At 42.3% G+C, this 22846-nt stretch overlaps 1 protein-coding gene across 3 annotated transcripts in view; it reads left to right on the top strand.

Moving 5' to 3' along the window:
- Positions 1-8749: 8749 nt before the first annotated feature.
- Positions 8750-22846, top strand: part of celsr3 (cadherin, EGF LAG seven-pass G-type receptor 3) — a 120954-nt gene continuing 106857 nt past the window's right edge. For 2 of the 3 annotated variants that reach the window (XM_015032401.1, XM_015032399.1), the window contains exon 1: positions 8750-14702. In XM_015032401.1, coding sequence (XP_014887887.1) covers positions 9233-14702 — 5470 coding nt within the window. In that variant the 5' untranslated portion in view covers positions 8750-9232. The remainder of the gene's footprint in view (positions 14703-22846) is intronic. The other variant, XM_015032400.1, reaches the window with a different exon arrangement.

Below are 22846 nucleotides of genomic sequence, written 5' to 3'. Positions count from 1 at the left end.
AGTTTTGTATGTGTAAAAATCTATATATTTCTTTCCACTGCACCATGCTGTCTCAGGGTCTCAACATGTGAAAAAGTTGAAGGATTATGAATTCTCAATTTAGCATTATGTACATGCATCTATCCCACTAACTGTTTATGTGATCCTTGCTTATTTTCTTACACCTCTTGACATGATGTCTATAGTTTTTTTTTTTTTCATTCAAAATATTCTACAAGTGCCTCATTTAAATTGTGTTTAATGTTGCTTTTATTGTTATAGTCATGTATTTAAGGTGACACTTCCACTTCCAAGCTGACACAGATAGTAGAGATGAATTTCAGGATAACAGAGTAAACCCACATTTGCTCAATGTTCACATTCTCATGTTTTTTTTTTGTTGAGGGAAACGTCAGAACAGAACACACTAAAACAATCATTCCCTCGAGGCGAGTAATAATTAAATTCATAGGATTCCAACATGACCTTTTGGTTGCTTCGTAATTGTTGTAAGAGCTCCTCCCCAAAGCCCCGCAAGCAAAACAATTTGAAAAATGCAGATCCTGCTCTTCAACACCTGACGCCACGGTATTGAAATGTTTTATAGTAGTTTGTAGTTGTGCCTTTTTCTTGCAAAAGTCTCTAAAGTTAGTTTTCTTATATTAAACCAGTTTAACAGTCACACGGAGCCATTTGCAAGCAGCTTTTTTTTCAGTTTTAACACGCCGTTCGTATTAGCATGCGGATGGATATTAATAAGCTGCAGAGCGGATGGCAGCAGAGTGGACCAGTGTTCGGATCCATATTACCTCAACTAAATTAGGAATACATTTTTTTCATATGAATGATGTCTGCACATTTCTGATTTCGCTGCAAGCTGATGGTTATTAGAAGCTGCTCTCAGGCTCCTGGTTCTACCTAGAGAAAGTCAGAGAGTTCAGTTTTTTGTCTTCATTTTGTTAGTTACAGTAAGACCACACAGCAGGGAGCACTGGGGTCCTTAGTGAAGCAAATCTTTCTACTTTTAGGAGAAATTCTTCCAGGAAGTCATTTCATCCCATTAACAGGCAGGTAGGAGAGCTTGGTTCTGTTTTCCTGGATAATTGCCTCTTGAGGAGTAAAATGCTTTCTCTCTCTCTGGGACGTGTTCATTTAAAGCTGAAATGAACAGCAGCGGTGAAAGTTATTTCTCAACTACCTGCAGATGAATTCAGACTTTAAGCTGCAGAGTCGGTCGATGAAAAAAGGAAAACAAAATTATGTGGGATCAAAACCGAAAAAGCAAAACACATTTTCTCCCCTTACAGGAACAAAACTGAAGAAATGGTCAAAAGACAGCTTTTCGGCTCAAAAACACTCGTTGGCATTCTGCGTCCATATGTGGCAGGTTTACGAAACGACACAGCAATGTCAATTGAAAAGCAACATTTCATAGATTGAAGAACCCATGGAGTGAAATTGATTACTTTCCTTGAAAGGGTTGGCAATCTTCTCAGCATTTCTTATTAGGAAAGTTCTGCAGCAAAACAAAAGAAACCTCCATGTCAGTTCTCTAATGAAAGGCTTGTAACATTTGTTTGGTTCTGCACTGCAGTTAGTTAGACATGAGGGTTCACTGTACAAATGGAGGTTAATAGCTTTGGATTGGATGATTATATAGCTTAATGTAATTACTTAGACTTCAACGAGGCCGGTTGCTGCCAGTCGTCAGGGAGCCGGATGCAATAAAAACACTTGTTTGGACATTTGTATTTTACATTCAATCTAATTTTCAACTTTTATCGTTACCTTCTTCTTCGTATGTTTCATCAAATTACAACCAGAAACATCCGTATATCTGTTCTTTATGGCAGAAAGCCATGGGACATCCTGCAGTTTGTTGCTAAGCGGGGACAGGGAGTTAAGATGAATACAAGGCAATGCTAGAAAGAACAGTGGGAACAGCTGTGAGCTGAAGAACAACAAAAATAATGACATCAGTAATTTCATGCATATTTCTGAATAAAATAAAATAAAGTCATGTGTCATTTGCTTTCTACTTTTCAACCATGCACTATTTTGGGTTAGTCTCTCACAAAAATCCCAATAGAGAAAACAATCAGTTAAAAAGATCAAATATGAAGGGGTGTCAATACTTGCCACACATTATCGCACCTTATGTTTAATCTTTTGATTGTCTTAAAAGTTTATCCTTTCTTATCTCACACAGACAGCATTTGTTGCAGGCTGTGTTTCCATACACAGGCGGATCCGGCTGCTGCATTCAGGACCACAGACAGCTCCCTGACATGTGGAGGGAACAAAAATGTTCACTTATTTTCTGTCTTTGCGGTTAAACATGCCCTGTTGTCAGTCACTGTAAGGCTGTAAGACTTCAGCTGTAATTGAAGACAACCTATGTGATCAGAACATAAGCTTCTGCTACGTCTGTGGAAAAATATATATATATGTATACATGTCAAGTTACTTTTTCATGTCTTTCAGCTCCTCAACTTTCCTTTCCTTCCCAGCCCTTCGCAGTCTCTTCCCATCATGCTCCGTCTCTCTCTCTCCCCCTCTGATGTCAGAGCCCCACAGGGTGCCGTAGTAACTGTCTGTCAGTCAGTTTCGTTTAGCGTTTATAGTCCATCCAGCCTCTCTGATCCATAATAAATAGCTCTAAGTGGCACGGCACACTCCTCGCTGCCTCCAAACACCCCGTCTATTAGACTCACTGCTCGGCTTAATTAATCTGACTAGATGCTTGGAATTAAAATAAAGGTGGACACGAAACAGCAGCATCCCCGATGTATAATCCTATTAGCCTACAGATTAGTAACTTTTCAAAAGATCAACTCTAAACTTTATTTACTGAGGCATGTTGAATCCGTTTGTTTACTTAATTAGAGCTGCACAGAATTGGGGATCAGGCGCGGTTGGTTTATGTTGGTATTCGTGTGAATCAACATGCATGGCCATTCATTATTTAAGTTATTTTTTTTAAGGATGCATTGATGACTCATCAAGGTTCACATTCTTTTTGTGTCGTCTGTCAAATAGAACAAATCTACTAATGTTTGAATACAACTTGAGTTCTTCCTGGAAATTTGATCACTTTTAAACTATTTTGAGTCCTTTTGTTTACAATACAAAGGTTTTAATTTCCTAATCTGCTCTGATTGTAGGATTATTATTATTATTATTATTATTATTATTATTACTATTGTTATTATTTTATTTTTTTCAGTTTACCGTGATGTTTGCTTTGACAACAGCAAGACCTGGAAACACGGCAGGCTTCGTGGGTCGGTTTACATCTCGGCACGTTTCCAAAATGGATCCGGAGCCTGCGTACGTTTTCACGTCCCGGTGTTATTAGACTTCCTGTTCACTGTAATTAACTGCCTCTCTTCCACAGCAGAAGAAGAAGCAAAATTATTTCACGGCAGAAAATTTTCCCCCGGTGGATTCTCTGCGGTCTCGATTATATGCTCCCTGATGGAGGGGGAGGCTTTTAATACCTCAAAGGCCTTCAAGGGCAAACAAGGATTAGAGTAGTTTTCCTATTCTGTAATGTGGAGAGAGACTTTTAATATGAAATGTGTAATCCCGTCCATCCTCATGTTTAATAATGCCTGTTTTTTTTTTCTAATGAATGCTGTGTGACAGACCTGTAACTCCACTTTTAAGTAATATACAGTATTATGCAGTATTTGTTCTGTAAGGACTATAGTGATCAAATATGTCAATATTATTCTCAGTAAATTTATATATAATCGGGTTATTGATGTGAAATTCACTCTCATTGTCGCTAGCAACACAAATACTCCAAACTTACAAAGAAATTAGAACAATTATCTCATAATTCAATTCATGTGTAACAAATTGGATTGGCAGAGGGGTGACATTTTGAAAAAGGCACAGAAAGCTCTACAGCTTATTATGGATTCTTTAGTGAATTAAACTGAACAGGTTTGTCATCTGCTGCACAGCCAAACGCTAAACTTGACCAAGGTTTGGCTTTGAAATACAACTCAGGGATGAAATTCTTAAGATGAAATGTGGAGGCTGGAGCGGGTCGATCACCTGACTTTAATCCATTTGGAAATCAATGGGGGGGGGGATACTCGCAGCACAAATGGTAACAATGGGGTTTAATTAGTGGCATTGTGCTACAATAGAGCAGATCAGATCTCAAAAATGTGTTCATTTCCTCTAGATACCCTGTTGCAATAATAATTCCTGTGTGTGTTTGAAGGTAGTCAGACCCCTTTATTATGTTGTCACATTCACAAACGTCTTTGTGTTTCCTTTGGGGTTTTATGCAATAGCAACACAGAGCAGAGCATAGATGTCAATTTGAAAGGAAAATATACATTAAAATATATACAAAAAAAACTTGAAAATGCAGCATGTATTTGTTTTTATTATTTAAGGTGTTTGTGAGTTCAGTTTATTAATTTGTTGTTTCACATATGCGAAACCTTTATTTTTAAGCATATTTTGCATAATGTGTAGTGAAGGACTGGACTGAAAATGTGTGAAAGAGCAGCTGATTCGTAACTTGGTCTTTATGATGTTGGCTCTCAACTAAAGTCCCAATCATGTGACCTCTTGAAGTACATATTTGATTTAGGTTTGTCGGAGTAAAATAGGGATAAATCAAAGACACGTAACACTTTTCAGATTTTTATTTGTCAAAAAATGTGAGAACCTTGAGTGATTCTCTATCCTACTTTGTGTTGGTCTGTCACTTACAGTCCTAATGAAACACACTGAGGTTTTTGGTTGTGTGCTAAAATGTGTGATCAGATCATTCTTCAAGGCAGTGCCTTTACTTCATGGTCGTTAAAGCCTGGATTTCCGCGACCTCTGACCCCTGGATGACCGGTCTCAAACCGAAGGCTTCCTCCCTGTTCCCAGTATCTATCATTACACTGAAGCTGTCGTTGCCGAGTGGCTAAACTGCCCAGTAGCCATCATCCCTCTTCTCACGCCGACTAGTTACAACGCGTCTAGACGTCCTCATGCTCTCCTGACACGGACCCATTCCAAATCCTGTTAACATCCGCGGCCCGCGCTGCAGCCGCTCCCGCTGGCTGAGGCGGGTGTGTGAGGAGGCACCGAGATAAAGGAAAATTAGAAAAAAAAAAAAAAAAGCTGCAAATCCTGGTGACAGAGCGTGAGCATGAAGGGAGGCTGCGGACACCCGGAAAGGGGAGATGAAGCTTTTTCTTTTTTTGCTTTTGTGTTTCAAAATCTGTGTATGGGGAAAGGAGGGTGTGTGTGATTTTGATCACCATATTGACGTGGCAATATTCCAAGCATTCAAGCCAGGGAGAAAAAACACAGGAGGCAGGGATCCAGCCTCCCTGGGACACACACCCACACACACACACACTCATACACACATAGAGAGCCATGTTAACACAATGTGATACAAGTCCTCCACTGGATATTTTATTCAGCAAAGAATGAAATAGCTGATTTTGCTTAAAGCAGCAATTTGGACTTATGTGAGTAAATCAAAGGGCCAAGTATTCAATGTGTATATTTAGATTTTATTCTTATAAACTTTATTGAATTGAATTCATTTTATTACAATACAGTAATAAAATGTACAATATACATTTTACAATATACAATACAATATGTACAATTTTACAATATTTAAGTTACTAATATGTTAACTTAATTTCTTTTCTTTCTTTTTTTTGTTGAAGCCATTGTACCACACCCTTATCAATCATCACTTTCTTAGGGCTAGAAAGACACCCTATCCATTTAGTGTAAACATAAAAAAGTAGGGTTAATACAAAGAATAGGACCAAGAGATTAAAAAAAGTTTAGCTTTAGGGTAACACTTTAATTCTTCTTTTTCTTTTCTTTTTATTCCAAATGTCTGTTTTTCTCTGCCAGCTTATTCTGTTTGACTAAACTGGCAAAGAAACACTCTGGTCCATATCTGCTGGAACCAGATAAACTACCTGACAGAAAAAAAAAAAAAAAAAACTGTTATAATGGTTTCATTCACATGAAAACTGATAAACTTGCAGCTTACATCAATGTGTTCTTACATACAGGTTGTTGCACTGACATTTGAAAATATCAAATAAAGGTTGGAAAGAGCCAAAGGTTGAGTTTTGAGATGATGCATTAACTCGGTTGGCACAGAAGGACATAGTGATGATCTATCAGTTACAATTCCAGCAAAATACCCTGATGCTGAGTTTATGTGGCAAAATGTAAAAATGGCAAAAATCTGTAATCTATCATCACCCGTTTGATGTAGACTTACTTTTATCATTTAACAGCCAGTTCCAGGAGATATTTTAACAAAGTTTACCCAGATCAATTCAGCTTATTGTTTTGAACAGAGTCATTTTGCAATTAGTGCAATAATGTGAACACCTGATCTGCTGTTTGTGTAAAGCTTTGTGACTTAACAAGTTCACAGTTTGAGACACTTCCCCTTCGTTATTCCCATCCATCCATCCATCCATTTTCTGTACACCCTTGTCCCTTAGTGGGGTCAGGAGGGGTGCTGGTGCCTATCTCCAGCTAACGTTCCGGGCGAGAGGCGGAACGTTCAGGACCTGTCCAGGGTGCCACTCTGTCGCAGGGCAACACAGAGACACACAACCATGCACACACTCACACCTAGGGACAATTTGGAGAGGCCAATTAACCTGACAGTCATGTTTTTGGACTGTGGGAGGAAACCGGAGAACCCGGAGAAAACCCACGCATGCACAGGGAGAACATGCAAACTCCATGCAGAAAGACCGGGGAAAGAACCCAGAACCTTCTTGCTGCAAGCAACAGCTCTACCAACTGCACCACTGTGCAGCCCCCCTTCATTATTGTATCACTGTATCTTCAAGACGTAGCCTGGAGTAAACCAGGTGAAGATGCGTCCAGGGCGTCCGGCCTTGGACGCAGCTCAGTCTGCTCCTCTGGGCTGCTCGTCCCCGCCTTGTGTATCTCCTCCGATCAGCCATGAGGGGAGAAAAAAAAAACTGATATTGAATTTGAGCCGTGTCATTAGAAACTGTGTACCACCCAGACAGCATTATAAATTGGTACTGAATGGGAAGACTGTGAGTCAATGTTGGAGGAAATTTGAAGCTTAAAAATTTGCATAATGCGATTTTTTTTTTCAGCCCCCAAAACTAAGTATCAGGAAACTGATCTGCCCATTTAGCCGTGTGCAAATTAGTGTTAAACCGGGATGATTGCGCGGATGTGCCTGTAATTATTCGCATCACTAATCCCATATGTTACGTTTTCGGGGGGCACGCTATAATGGAGATCCAAAATTGCCTAAATATTTTCAAATAAATAAGAAAATCATTATCATGTTTCATTCATCAACTAAAATGGGAAGCAAACACACAGCTTATTGAAAGTAGCTATGTATTTACATTCAAAAAATTGTTTTTATTTACAAAAAACTTTTTTTTTTTCTCTCTAAAAAAAAAAAAAATACTAATACTGCTAAATGTGAATCTCCTCAAAGCTTGAAGGTGGATGGAAACATGAAGTGATCTAAAACTTTGGGCCAGGTTGACTCTGCTGACTTTGGACTTGATAAAACAGAACAAACCAACAGCAGCAGATGACCTGTTTCCCCCGTATCATAACTAATGTGAAAACAAGAAACATAGATTCTGCACCTCTTCATCTTGAAAGGGCTTTTCAATACTTTCAAGGCTGTGGTAATGCCTGTTGACTGTACCATATTTTCTAAACCACTTTTTTCTTCCACTCAACCTTCTGGGACACTGTTGATACCCCTTTTCCACTAAATAAATAAAAATCATCTTCTATCATCTGGAAATTTTTTGCCTTTCTGTTGTTTCCTTATAATTATGCTTTTTGGAAGATGTGATTGATAACCTAAAACATGTGCAATAAAAAAAAAATTAAATTAAAAAAAAAAAAAAAAATATATATATATATATATATATATATATATATATATATATATATATATATATATATATATATATATATATATATATATATATATATACACTGCTCAAAAAATAAAGGGAACACTCAAATTCTCATTGAATACTTTGTTCTGTACAAAGTTGAATGTGCTGACAACAAAATCACACAAAAATCATCAATGGAAATCAAATTTATTAACCAATAGAGGCCTGGATTTGGAGCCACACACAAATTTATTTCTTTGAGCAGTCTATATATGGTGTTTTATTTATTACATGCAGCATCTATGGATACCCAACCTTAAAGTAAATAAACAAGTTGCAGCTGAAATCTGAGTAACCTGTGCCTGCGTGTGAGGGAGATGTAGTAATGGGCATAACAAGCAGATTACGTCACTTTTACATGATTTAATCAGATATAACCGGAGCTGACCTCACAGTGAGGGTGTGCGCAAAGCAAGAAAATCGGAAAAATCTGAAACCGCAACCTCAGCCTTTCTTTAGCTTGTATGCATCTCTTTAAGTTTCAGAGGATTCCCTTTCATCACCTCATAAGTTTGTGCTCTTGTTGATAGTGCCCGTCCTGCGGGCGCTGTCTGTAAGGACGGCCATGCTTCATGTAAGGTGATGAAGGTGTGATTGGGTAAGGTATGGACCGCTTCCCCCTCCTTTTCCAGCCGTGGGGATGGCGACGCCGCGGGTGCTGTGTAACAGCCCTGCTTACCGGAGCCGCGCATTTAAAGAGAAAAAGGAGAGAGGGAGAGGCGGCGGAGATGCAAGCAAAAGGGGGAGGGGAGGAGAGATGGAGGAGAGCGTGATGATGTGCGTGCGTGTGTGTGTGTGTGTGTGCGTATGGATGGATGCTACACATTCATACTGCCTCTCTCTCACTCTATCTCTCTCTCTCTCTCTCACACACACACACACACACACGCTGAGAGACAGTGTGTGAGCCAGCTCGCCAGTCAGTGTGAGTGTGTGAGCCATGTTGGATGTGAATGAACAAGAGGAGAGATGTTGCCGCCGCCGCCACCGCGCCGATCCTAACGCTCACGCCTCCAGCTCCACGGAGCACAGCGGGTAGATGCCAACTCTCCAGGCCGGCAGAGAGACGGGGGAGCCTGGGGGAAGGTGTCGGGCGGTGCTGGCGGTCCTGGAAGTGGCCACCTAGCCCGGAGCGGAACGAGGGTGGAGAGAAGTAAGGTGGAGACGTGGAGAAGTGGAAGTGGAAGCGCGCACTCTGGAGAGAAAGGTAGAGGATAGTCTGAAGTGGAGAAGGGAGAAAGGAGGGGAGGGATACGGAGAAAGGAAGAGACTAAATGGCTGCACCTATAACGGGCTTCACCCCGCTCCTGCTCTCGTCTCTGGCGCTCCACCTGCTTCTCCTCGGTCCTTTGTTAGCCCTCACCCCGGGGACGGTGAGCACAGGAGGGGCTTCCAGCAGAAGGACCTCTGCCCTCAGCTACCGAGTCGCCGGTGAAGTAAACCAGCAGCAGCAGCATCGGTGTGGGGAAGCAGGCGGATTACCGAGGGGGAGCTGGGATCTCCGCTGGAGCAGGTGGACTGTAGTGCGGACACAGAGAGAGGAAAGCACCGGAGCGCAGCGCGCAGGAGGGACCCTGGGAGGAGAGCAACTGGATGGGGCTCGGAAAGAGAGGCTGAGAGGATTACAACGCCCTCGGGCTCCTTTACTACCACCTTTTTCTCATCGCCTCCCCAGCACCAGGAGCACCTCTACCTCTGATGGCTTCGGCGCTGCAGAGGGGGTGGAGAGAGGCGAGATGGGGAGACAGGGCGTTGTTTCACCTCCCGCTTCACCTGCCTTTACCTCTTTGCCGGCCCAAAACGGCAAGAAAAGGGCAGTACAAAGGACTAAAACGTGCGTGCAACGGTGGTCGGCGCCGAGGCCACACCTCGTCCAACGTGGTGCTGACAGAGCCTTTGTGCACGCCTCCGGACCGCGCAGCTCACCCGGAAGTTGCGAGAGGAGAAGGGGAAAGGTGTTCAGAGGGGCTCCTGAGGTGAAGAGACTCTCAGCACCACGGCGTGTCCGCTGTCTAATCCCTAACAAGCAACGCGTCCTTTCAGCCAACAAGCCTTCACTTGGCTCCTTTACAGCCGCTCCCTCTTGGTGCAATCATCCTATTTCTGGATGCAGTTTACCTCATACTGACGCTTCAGATGACATCTTCGGATGTTACACAGTTTGTAGCATTTCAGACTGTGTCAGAGCAACAAAACTGGACTGCATCTGTCAGTTTCCAACTTTTAATCCCTGCAACAATGGCTGCATTTATAAAAGCAATCAGCAACCAGTGTACAGGGAAAGCAGCAGCAGGATGGCTTGGGGTGCCAAGGGGAACTCAGCTAGTGCGGGGAGAAGGGCTGGTGATTGTTCTTATTTAAGGAGGCACAATGTTATCAATCTAAACAGCAGCAGAGAGTGGGGTGGTGATGGAAAGGTGGCTTGGTCCAAGACAAGAGGAGGGACTTTCTTAGATGGTTCCCTTTTTGGTTGTGGGTTTACAAAACCCAAGCCTGCCAGAATTACCGATGAAGGGAGGGGTGATGGTACAGATGGAAATGATCTCAGAGGAGGAGGAGGGGTTGACCACGTCAACAAACACGTTAACTTGTCTAATTACCCGGATAATGATTTAGTTTTTCTGTCTCCGACACTGGGGAAATTAGTGCCTGCATCCAGGCAGCAGAGCAGTCAAACCCAGGGAGGAAAGAGGGAGGTTGACGCTGGTTGCTTTAGCTGTTTGGGCCGAAAAAAAATGGGGGCGGCTCTCCTTATGACCCCCATGGGAGGCATGGCTCAGATGAATCTCCTCATCCAATTTGCACTCAACAGCATTGCAGAGATGCGTGGCCGACAGGTTTTGCCCAACAAAAGAGCCATTACGCCACTCGTTCAGACAGATGCAGATCATTTTTCAGTGAGAGTTAAACAAGCTGAAAGGCTCCATGTGTGTGCTCTAAGGGTGAGGGAAACTTCAGAGGCTGAGTCTACCAGTGACTCAGGCCTTTTCTTGCCTGCTAAGTTTCCCGTTACATCTCCTTGTGCTGTGTCTACCACGTCTTACTCTGCTGCTGAAGATAATCCCTTTCTCCCTATGCAGCCTAATCACCCAGTAGTAAAGAACGTCTTGCTTTCCTCGCAAGTTAATACGACAACTCAGCAGGATGAAACCATGCTTCACTCATCCTCTGCAGAGGAGGTAGTTTCGGCACCAAAAGAAGCTCTGCAGGTGCTTTTGTGGAGCAGATTCAACACTAACAGCAATAACAACAACGAAAAGAAAGAAAGTAATGAGAAGAATGGGCATGGTCAGGAATCTGTTAGTGGAAAATCCTCGTGGCACAGCGAGATGCAACAAGGGGATCTTGGGTGCGCTGAGAGTATTTCCAACGACTGCTCAGCTACTGAGCGAGGTGAAAGCGCACATATGCAATTAAAATCCGGTGATCAAGAGCCATTAGAGCCCGAAGGTGTCAGACAGTCAGATAGGCAGCAGATGGGGACTGGAGAAGAAAGAGAGAGGAGTGCAGAAAGGGAGGGAGAGGGCTTGGAGGGGTCCGCTGCTGTTGCTGATGCTGTTTGGGGAGGAAAACTACAGGTGGGGGAGGGCGAGACGAGGCTGACGGGAGGCAAGGAACCACGTGCAGAAGAGGAAGAGGAGGTGTGGGAGAAGGAAAGAGTAAAGGGAGTAACAAAGGCCGGCCAGAAAGAAAGTGAGGCAGAGGGAGGGTTGGGTCGGTATAGGGGCAGCAGCACCTCAACCATCACACAGTTTGATCGCAATAGAGGGAAGAGAGAAACCCAAGCAGATGAAAGCCACCAGGGAGCTGAGGGGGATGAGGTTGAGTGGGAGAAAAGACACACTTCAAGGGGAGAGAGGAGCCTGGAACGCCTGATAATAGTGGCAGATGATGATAGCTCTCAGGGAGAAAAGGCGAGGAGGATTTTGATGCCATGGTCTCGTTCCAGACGCGCAGCCAATAGACACCCTAATTTCTCACTGTATAACTACCAAGTCCAGGTGGCAGAGAACCAGCCGCCAGGCACCTCCATCATTATAATGTCAGCCACAGACCCTGATGGAGGTGATGCAGGCCGGGTGAGCTACACAATGGCCCCACTGATGAATAGTCGATCATCTGACTATTTTCACATCCATCCAGACACAGGCCTCATCACCAGCACTCAGATTCTGGACAGAGAACACATGGATCTGCATTACTTTCGGGTCACAGCGACAGATCACGGATCCCCTCGGCTCTCTGGGACCACAATGGTAACCATTACTGTTTCAGACCGTAACGATCATTCGCCTATATTTGAACAGTCAGAGTACAGAGAGACAATTAGGGAGAACGTGGAAGAAGGTTATCCAATTTTACAGTTAAGAGCAACAGATTCAGACTCTCCGTTCAACGCCAATATACGTTACCGGTTTATCGGTGAATCCGCTGCAATAGCACGAGCTGCTTTCGAGATTGACCCACGTTCAGGACTAATTACAACCAGAGGATCTGTGGACAGGGAAACAAATGAACATTACACTCTTCAGGTGGAGGCCAGTGACCAGGGCAAGGATCCAGGTCCACGCTCTGCCACCGTCAAAGTTTTTATAACCGTTCTGGATGAAAATGACAATGTGCCACAGTTCAGCGAAAAGCGCTACGTGGTGGCAGTGAAGGAGGATGTTCGACCTCACTCTGAGATCCTACGTGTGAGCGCTACAGACAGGGACAAGGACAGCAATGCTGCTGTTCACTACAATATCATCAGTGGTAATAGCCGTGGACAGTTTTCCATTGATAGCGTAACAGGTGAAATTCAGGTGGTGGCACCACTGGACTATGAATCTGAGCGGGAGTATACGCTCCGTGTTCGCGCTCAGGACAATGGCAGGCCACCTCTCTCCAACAATACTGGAATTGTGAGTGTGCAGGTGACCGATGTCAATGATAACCCTCCTATATTTGTATCCACACCATTCCAAGCATCTGTACTTGAGAGTGCCCCAGTTGGTAGTTCAATCCTCCACATCCAAGCTATAGATACAGATACAGCTGATAATTCTCGCCTGGAGTACAGGCTGACTGAGACTGGCTCAGACACACCCTTTGTCATCAACTCCGCAACGGGCTGGGTCACTGTCAGCTCTATTCTCGACAGGGAGTCTGTGGAACACTATTTCTTTGGTGTGGAGGCCAGAGATTATGGCATGCCACCTCTCTCTGCTACAGCGAGTGTCACCATTACAGTCATGGATGTTAATGACAATCACCCCGAGTTCCTCCAAAAGGAGTATTATTCCCGCCTGAATGAGGATGCAGCCGTTGGCACCAGTGTAGTGACTGTCACGGCTGTGGACAGAGATGTAAACAGTGCAGTGACTTATCAGATCACAGGCGGAAACACCAGAAACCGTTTTGCTATCAGCACAGCAGGAGGAGCGGGGCTTCTCTCCTTAGCTCTACCACTGGACTATAAGCAGGAGCGTCGTTACATCCTAACTGTCATCGCCTCAGATCAAACACTCCAGGACACTTGCAAGGTGCACATAAACATTACTGATGCCAACACACACCGACCTGTTTTCCAGAGTGCCCATTACTCTGTCAGCGTGAACGAGGACAGGCCACCAGGAAGTACAGTGGTTGTGATTAGCGCTACGGATGACGATGTAGGAGAAAATGCTCGGATCACGTACTTTCTTGAAGACAACATCCCCCAGTTCCGTATCGACCCGGCAACAGGAGCAATCACACTCCAGGCAGAGCTTGACTATGAGGACCAAATGACCTACACTTTAGCTATCACAGCAAAAGACAATGGCATACCACAGAAATCTGACACAACATATGTTGAGGTGAACGTGAATGACGTGAATGACAATGCACCTCAGTTCCTCAGTCCCAGATATCAGGGGACAGTGAGTGAAGATGCTCCCCCCTTCACTAGTGTCCTGCAGATCTCGGCCACTGACCGTGACGCACACGCCAATGGCCGGGTTCAGTACACGTTTCAAAATGGTGAGGATGGAGATGGAGATTTTACCATCGAACCCACTTCTGGCATTGTACGAACTGTTCGCCGTTTGGATCGGGAGAGTGTGCCATTTTACGAGCTCACAGCCTATGCCGTGGATCGTGGGGTGCCCCCTCAAAGAACACCTGTCCACATCCAGGTGACAGTTCTTGATGTAAATGACAATGCTCCTGTCTTCCCTGCTGACGATTTTGAGGTTTTGGTTAAGGAAAATAGCGCTGTGGGGTCTGTGGTAGCCCAGATTACTGCCACTGACCCGGATGAAGGTGCTAATGCTCAGATCATGTACCAAATTGTTGAGGGCAATATCCCTGAGATCTTTCAGATGGACATCTTTTCAGGAGAGCTCACCTCACTCATTGACCTTGACTATGAGGCTCGCAATGAATACGTCATTGTAGTCCAGGCCACATCAGCACCTCTAGTGAGCAGGGCTACCGTCAGAATCCGTTTGGTGGACCAGAACGACAATCGGCCAACCCTGCAGGACTTTCAAATCATTTTCAACAACTTTGTTTCCAATCGGTCCAACAGTTTCCCCAGTGGGGTGATTGGCAGGGTACCAGCCCATGACCCTGATGTGTCTGACAGGCTGTACTACACCATCGACAGGGGCAATGAGCTTCACCTTCTGCTCCTGAATCACACCAGCGGAGAGATTCGACTGAGCCGAAAACTGGATAACAATAGGCCCCTGGTTGCTCCCATGCTGATCACTGTCACAGGTAAGAGACCGTGAAGAGAAAATGTGTGGCAAATGTGGACTGGAGATTGTGTGTGTGTATGGGTGTGTGTGTGTGTGTGTGTGTGTGTGTGTGTGTGTGTGTGTGTGTTAAGCTCATTTAGATGCCCCTAGAGCTTTATCCAGCAAAGAAAATAGTGTGAAGATAAGAACTTCAGCTCTACAAGGTTAGGAGTAAGAGATTAATGCCAAAGCTGGAGAATGAGAGGGTTGCTTTTTGAGTTTCTCTTGAAGAAAATGCTTTTAGTAAAAGCATGAGCTGGCATTTTAAACCCCTCTTGAAATTACATGTTGGTTACCATGACTAAGTAAACCAACAGAAAAAACATTGCAACTCCATCCACTATTCAGACAGTAAAATAAATGTATTTTATCTACTTTTGTAGTTTTTTTTGTTTTGGAATAGAATAATCTCACACTGAAGCAATTTTAAGAAATTAAACCCTTAATTCAGTAAGGAAATAAAGCCTGACCTTTAATAAATATTGGTTTTACCCAAAATACATCAAAAGTTGGCCAGAGTGTCTCAAATCATTTGGTTTACTTTAACTTTCTTTGTTACACAGGCTTTCTGTAAAAAAAAAAAAACAGTAGAACATTTAGGTTAATTTGGTCTTAATCGTCCAAAATCTGAAATTGCTAACTACAAAATAGCTACCTTACTAAACTTGAAGAAATACACAGACACTACAATATATAAACAACTGAAACTGTGGCAAACAGTAAAAGCAATAGTTGCCATTCTGAGGTCACCAATAGTAATAGTTTATTTTAAGCATTTTTTTTTAAATATGGGTGTTAAAATTGTTTTTGTTCTGACCAGAGTAGCTTTTGTGTTTGCAGATTCTAACAGTAACTTTAGATGGGATATAGAGAGCGAAGAAGGTATTGTTTTAGCAAGATAATTAATAAAGACTGACGGTCATTCTGTCTGGAAACACAGTTAACCTCTCCTTGTGAGGCATGGTGAGGATTTTATTTTCTGTGAGCAAAACTTATTTCTTTAGCAAATATTGCAACTCTTCATTGTGTGTTACCAGATTACAACTATGTGCTGAACATTTTAACAGGTTTCCGAATTTGTTTGCGTTGTTGCATATGATATCAGTGCTGTTTAACTTCTACTTTATGTCCAATTTTTATGGAGAAATGGATGGAGCTGTGTGTTTACAAGCAGTGATCAATTTCACTGCTCTGCAAAGACAATGAATTGATTGGATCTGAGAAAAAAGTGTGGCCCAAATTGCCTTACAACTATTTCATTTAAATAAAGAAACTGTAAAAGCTAAAATAATAGCATAAAATGACAGAGTTCTACCTGGCAGATTTAAGTGCTTTTATTGGTCAGATATCTATAATTGACTATCATTGGATTCAGTATTGTAATGTGTTTGCTGCTTGAATGATACAGCTCAGAAAACATTGCAAAGGCAACAACCTTTATGACTTCATTTACTTGTAACGCAGTCATATCATGAGAATGAATAGTTTCAAGCTGCTTAGATGTACCACCACCACACAGGACTTTTTTTTTTTTAAATTCAAATCTGTTTTTCTTTAATGTGCCTTTAAAGAAGCTTTCCTTTGCATTTATTGGGTTTAGCTCTACTGCTCCACACATCCTCTGCTGTCAGTGATCAAAGCCTTGGAGACCAAATAAGCTCCAGAAAATTAAAAGGAGAGCAACATTCATGCTTTGAGGATGTGATTGTTTTTCTGTTTGCGTTCTGCTCAGCGGAGGAGAGGTTGCATGGGATTGTGTGTGACCTGCTATCCTACTAACACAGTTTTTTATTTTTATATATAAAAAAAGCTTCATTTGCTTAGATGTCAGTTGATTAATATTTACTCTGGTGTCATTTTGCACGACTAAACGAGGAAAATACTGTGTGAGAGGATGAGAAAGCGACGGAAAGAATAATGAAAGTGAATGAGAGTGATCAGAATGAGGGAGAATGAAATAAGAGTTTTTTGGGATCATTACATGGGAGTGAGTGACGGTGAACGAGCTTGAGCGAGAAAGTAAATAGTCTTAGTAGATAAGTGAGTGTATAAATAGGTTTAGTAGAAGAGTTACTTCACTAATCATCCAAGTAGCAGAGTGAGAAAAGATGAAGATAGACTGACTTTGTGAAAGCATGGGAGTTTATCCATAAATTATAATGATTATGAAGCAGAGCGGCGATTAACTCCAAAATGTGTAATAAGCCTTAAAATGAATTCATCCTTTTTAGGGCCAGCAATCTTACACTGAATATAAAACAAAACAAAACTTCATTTGTGTGAATCTATTTCAGTCAGGAAAAAAAAAGGAAGTCAATATTAAGATTTTTTTTTTTTAATCCCTTGTGGAGCAATAGTTTATACAACCCAGTTTGGTAATTGAGCAGCACTCAGTCTGCTGCTGTTGTTTCAGAAGGACTTCATAAGGATTTTACTGGATTTCTATTTAAAATTTCCTGGCACTTCAAACCAGAGGACAAAACTTCAACAAACATGGAGTTTTAAAATCCACTTCAAAACTTAAACTGACGAAGAAGAGGATGGCAAAGCATCTCTATCACAGAAATGTGAGGAGAAATGAAAAACAACACTTGCAATTAAATGATGTTGGTTATGCAGTACTTCCTCTGTAGTCGACTCAGCTGATAGTCAGGGTCACGCATCTCTTCTACTGCTGTCAGAAAGTGATAGTTAAGAAGAAAAAAAAACCTCTTAAACAGTTTCTAATTTCACTCTAAAAATATTTCTGGCACATAAAAAAAAGGGCAGCAGAGGTCCTTCCCTATGCCTATCAGCAGCAGCCATGAGGGCCTTACTTTTTGGAAACAAATACATGTTTCCAAAAAGATCTCGTCTATGCAAAACATTTTGGCACACAGAGCGTCTACTGCTGCTCCTCCTTGGTAGGCCTTAGCATCTTACTCTCTGAGCTTATGGTAAGATAGAGATGGGTCTCGATCAAGATGCTTTAGTACGTCTCCATCATTTACCTTTACTTACATTCGTCAGCCTTCGCTTCCATCCGCCTCTTCCAGAGGTCAGACGAGCCACATGTTGATCCATTTCCATTTTCAGTCTGTTTCTCCTCTTCTATGAAGCCATTACGCCCTCCCTCCCCCCCTCACCCTTTTCTATTCCTCCTCTCCTTCCCTGCCGCTCCAGGATGTGACAGTTATGAGATTATAATGAAACAACAGTCAGCCAGAGTCACTGTCAGAGCAAAGCTGTCACTTTCATTGTTTGCTGTGTGTTATCTGTGTCTCCATGTCGGCTCCCAGCTCATGACTCACTTCCGCTTGCCTTTTTCTTTGTGGAGCTAAGTTTCTCTGTTTTAACGTCCCTATTAGCACCTCTTTCCTGTCTTTTTTTTTTTTTTTTACATGTGTTTTTTTCATCGGCCTTGACTTTCTGCATTTTGCTCCCTACGTTTTTGTCTTATTTTCATCCCACCTGGGATACTTTTCACACTGGAGCACAGAAGAAGGGCCCCTGGCTGTAGCTTACTTCTGTGAACAACACTGCAAGTGAACGATGGCTTGATTTCCAAATGCAGAAATGTGAAAATGGAACACGTTCTGAGCAATTTTGTTATTTCAAGAGTGGAAAAGGAAAACGTAATTGAAGAAAAGTTAGTGGTTATTGCACATGTGAGTTTTTGTAAAGCATGTTCCTGTCAGATTTTGCTCGATCCACTGAATAACACAGTTTGGACCTAATAGAGCAGTGAGAGTCGTGATAAAAGTAATTAAATTAAATTGTGGATTGCCAGAGGTGCTTCATCTCCTTCATCATTCGTTCTTGTTTAATGTCAGTGCATAACTGAGTTCATTGCTGTGTCTGTGATAAATTACCTGCACGGCATCAAGATAGACCTGCATTTTACTCTTAGTTTAATGCAGTTCTTCTGTTTTTTCCCCCTCCAACATGCCACAGAGTTGTGTTTTGCCTTTATCAATTTGCATGGCTTGTTTTAAAAATGACTATGTATTTCTTTACATTTTCAAACTTGTAATTTAAATGTCCACTTGGAGAAGATTATGAAAAGTTGCCCTTTTTTGTGTCCATGAAAAGCATCATCATTCTAGTGTCTGCTGAATGCCATGAAAGATTTGTTCTTCAGTGGATCAAAGTTTTATCTTCATTTTTTTTTAAATCAAACTTCTAATTCATCTGTTTTAACTGTAACCTTAAATGCCTATTTCTCTGAGTTTTAACTAGAGTAACAGCTACTTTATGTCGCGCTCCTCCTGCTGTTTGACAGACATCAGTCATTTTAGTTTTGTAAACTCACACAGGTTTAATCCATGACTGCTGGTTCGTGTAATAAGATTTGAGATGTTAGAAAATTTGTAAAATGTAGAGAATTGCAATTTTATGAGCATTACTAAGGGCATCAAAAAACCTCACCTATTTTCTCTTTCTCTCTGAGTGTTTGCCTGTTTAATCCCTCTCTCCTCTGATTATCCCTCTCTCCCTCGGCCTCTGCCTGTAATCCTCTCTTACAGTAACTCTCGCTGGCTGTTTCCTTAAACTACATATTCTTTCAAATTCCCAGCTCCTTCCATTCTGTCTCCTCACAATATTTCTCTGCTTCCTTATCTTTTATTTCATTGCTTACAGTACTTCCTCCCTGTGTGTGTGTCTGCGATGTGTACCGTGTAGCGTTGAGCGCTCCGTGTTATTTGCAGAAATGGGCATGCTTTATTTATTTGTGTTTCTGAGCAGTGTTTTCCTGTAGCAGATAGATTTTTTTTCCCTGTGTGTGTGTGTGCGTGTGTGTGTGTGTGTGTGTGTGTGTGTGTGTGTGTGTGTGTGTGTGTGTGTGTGTGTGTGTAGGTTTTTGTGCATTACTTGCGTTTGTGTATTCTCAGGTGGCTCTGGATCGCACTTGAGGGTGCATTCATATCTTCTCTATGAATAATATCTGCACACGCCAGAGTGCTGGGACTGCTTTCCTCCCGCTTTTGCCCTTCGTGCTTTTCTCAAGTGCTTCCCTTTGCTCTTCCCTCCCTCTGTTTCTCTCTTTGCCCGTGTCGTCTGTCCACTTTCCTTCTCTAAATCTCTTCTTTGTTCTCTTTGTGACCGTTGGTGTCTGGCTATTGATTCTGAGGGGATTCCTCGCGCTTGTCGTGCAAAGAGCCGCGGTTTATGCCCACAAAAACACACACATGAAGCTGGCTTTAGGGTTGAGGCCATAATGAGACCACTTGGCACCCCAAACAGCAGCTGCTCAAGGTGCCCTTGAGCGAAGTAACCCTCACCAGCTCCAGTGGCCAGCAGCAGAGTCTGTGGCTGGTTGTACTGGCAAACTCCCAACGGCGGCTGTGGCTGGCCGTCTGAATGTAGAGCAGAGCTTTGCTGGGAGAAGAAACTTGTGCCTAAGTAGACGTCTCTGGGTGAAGGAAGGTTAAGGCAAAGTCGGTGTGGCGTGAACATGTCTGGGAGACGTTTTCAGTCAGCGTTTGTCTGAGAAGACGTTTAGAGAAGAGACAAACGTCAGCGTCTGCCCAGACACCTTTTCTTCTTCAGTTTGAGGGTCAAGTTGCACAATTAAATGCTTCAAATAAGTACGTGCAGCAATTTGTCTGGTTTAATTTTCAAGGGAGTGATGCATTCAAGGGCCAGACGGAGGCGGGGGAAAAAAATGACAAACTGAGACTGATTCTCCGGAGCTTTACTCCGACTTTTCACACATTTATGTTAAGCAGTCAGGGTTTTCCAATACTTTTGGTGACACAAAGCGATGGCAAAGAGGAATAGGAATGTCTTAGGGGAACGCTTTAAACCATCAGCTGAAAAAAGTATTCACCCGCCGTGAACTTTTCCACTCTTTGTCACGTTACGTCTACGAACCTCAATGAATTTTATTTGATTGACTAACACAAAGTGAGTGTAAAGTGGAAGAATAGAATATGAATTATGTCCTTTATGGTCCCACAGAAGAATAAGTTCACTGTCAGCAGATCTTCCTACCTGAGCTGCAGATCTCCACAGCCAGTAAAATACTCAGCACTGCCTGCTTGTGACGTGACAAAATGATAAACGAAATGAAATCAAAGTGCAAGAGGTGCGAATATTTGTACTTGTAATATTTGCTTTGATGAATTTCATTATGTTTACGTCATTCTCAACCATCTTAACAAGCGTATAAATTAACGTGTGCTGAAGTTTGCTGCTGGCAAGTTTTACGTAACATATGCGGGCAAATTAATATTGCATCTGTTTCCATGCGGGGAATTAGCAAAAACAAAACAAAAAAAACAAAAAAACAGATGATGTAACCCCTTCAAAGCTGTTAATGGTGTATATGTCTGCAAATAAAATAAAAAAAAAAGTTATGAGCCATTTTCTGTAATGATTACAAGCTAATAAATACATTTTAGTGATTTGGTTAGACTCACTTGATGCAAAAATAAATATAAATGTAATTGTGCGCGTGTTGAAGAGTTAGCATTCCGTGAACCATCCGGCGCTTACTGGAAAAACGTATTACGCAACTATTTTTCTACCCCGGCTCAAGCTTTTCTTTTTTTCTCCTGCTTTTTGCCAGGTATTCCAAGAGCTCAGATGGTGAGCACATTATATAGTATTTTCAAGCCTGGATACAGATCAGTGCACAGAAAATTCACTTACAATACATATAGGTCAACGCTCTGAAGTTAACCACCGTCATCTGGGTGAGCACGCTGATGGTTCTTGTCTAATGTGGGTCAGCTGAGAGAGGTCAGGTCCCGAGTGAATATGCTTTTATTCTTGATTAAGTCCATCTGAGAAGGCAGTGTTTTTTTTTTGTTTTGTTTTTTTTTTGTTTTTTGCTTTCTTTCTTGTTTAAAACAAGGAGAGCAAAACGAGGAGAGATTAAAGTTGCAGTGGCTCCCGAGGCGCAGCAGGTTGTTCTCTCGTCGATATGTCACCAGTTTGATCTCCAACTTCTCCAGTCCACGTGTCAAAGTGCCTTGGGCGAGAACACCGAGTCCACCGGCCTCTCTGATGGATCAGTGAGGAAATGGGGCGTTGTATATAGGACAAGATGCTCAGCTGGATGGACGACGCTCTCGATGTAAAGAGCTTTGAGTGGTCAATAACAAGATAACCTCCATTTACGTCACTCTCCTTTTTGCCTCCTGCAGTTGATGCTATTGATAAGAACCATCATTTCTTTTCTCCTGGCCATCCAAGACTTTTAATGCTCGATTATATTTCAGTGTTCTGCTGCAGTAGTGGTGTCGTTTAACAACACAACGAACAGAGAAGACGAGACTCTCAAAGTCGTGTTCGGATGAAAACATTTTGGTCTTTTGACTCACAGGAAGGTTCTTTATCTTCCTAAGTAATAGCAGCAGAGAATTTTACTTGAAAAGTTCAGAGTTGTGAGCTCTTCGCTGTCATCTCAAACAGAAACCAAACTAAACGTCTGAGGCATAAACACTTTTAAAATGCTGAGCAACAATCTTCTAGTCACGGTCACAAAATCACAAAATAGAACATGGACTCGTTGTGTCATGATTCTGGAAATGAAATTTCAACTTTATCCTCTGATGGAGTAGATAAAAAAAAGTATTCCAATAAAACCTTTGTAGATATATTTGCGTATGAGGCCATCTAGTCTTTGTGCAACTATGACACAAACAATGAAAAAACCTGCGACACAGGCGAGTCTTCACGTTGACCTAAATTTGCAGGGTTTTTTTATTTTATTATTATATCTTTACATCTTTTAAGCTTGTTGCTTTCATCACGTTTCCCCGACAGCGGACTCACACCTCCGCTTCAGAATGTTTTAGAAACACGTAGGACCGTTTCTGACACAGAATATAGGATTAGCCTATAGCAGCGCTAATCTAATTTCATGCCATGTCGTTTAACCAGCTGCAGGCCAAAGATGCCGTTGTTTTGGGTCATGTATGTTACCCCGTCACATGTGTAATTGCTTGACATTACACTGGCACTGAAAGTAAAGTGGGCTGTCTGTCTGAAAAACGAATGTTTCCCCAACTTGTAGGATTTCCTCCCCTGCGTTGTCATCAGGAGGCTTTAATCATTATCTACTCAGAGTTTCCCTGCACAAAAAAAAAAAAAAAAAAATTCTCTCTTATTAGAGCGTTTTTTTTCACAAAGTTTTTT

Source organism: Poecilia latipinna, unplaced genomic scaffold (genome assembly GCF_001443285.1).
Source record: "Poecilia latipinna isolate Pla-1442-1.1 unplaced genomic scaffold, P_latipinna-1.0 Scaffold239, whole genome shotgun sequence".
Taxonomy (NCBI): Eukaryota; Metazoa; Chordata; class Actinopteri; order Cyprinodontiformes; family Poeciliidae; genus Poecilia; species Poecilia latipinna.
Note: the sequence above shows the minus strand (reverse complement) of the source record. Positions and strands in the feature narration are given on the sequence as shown.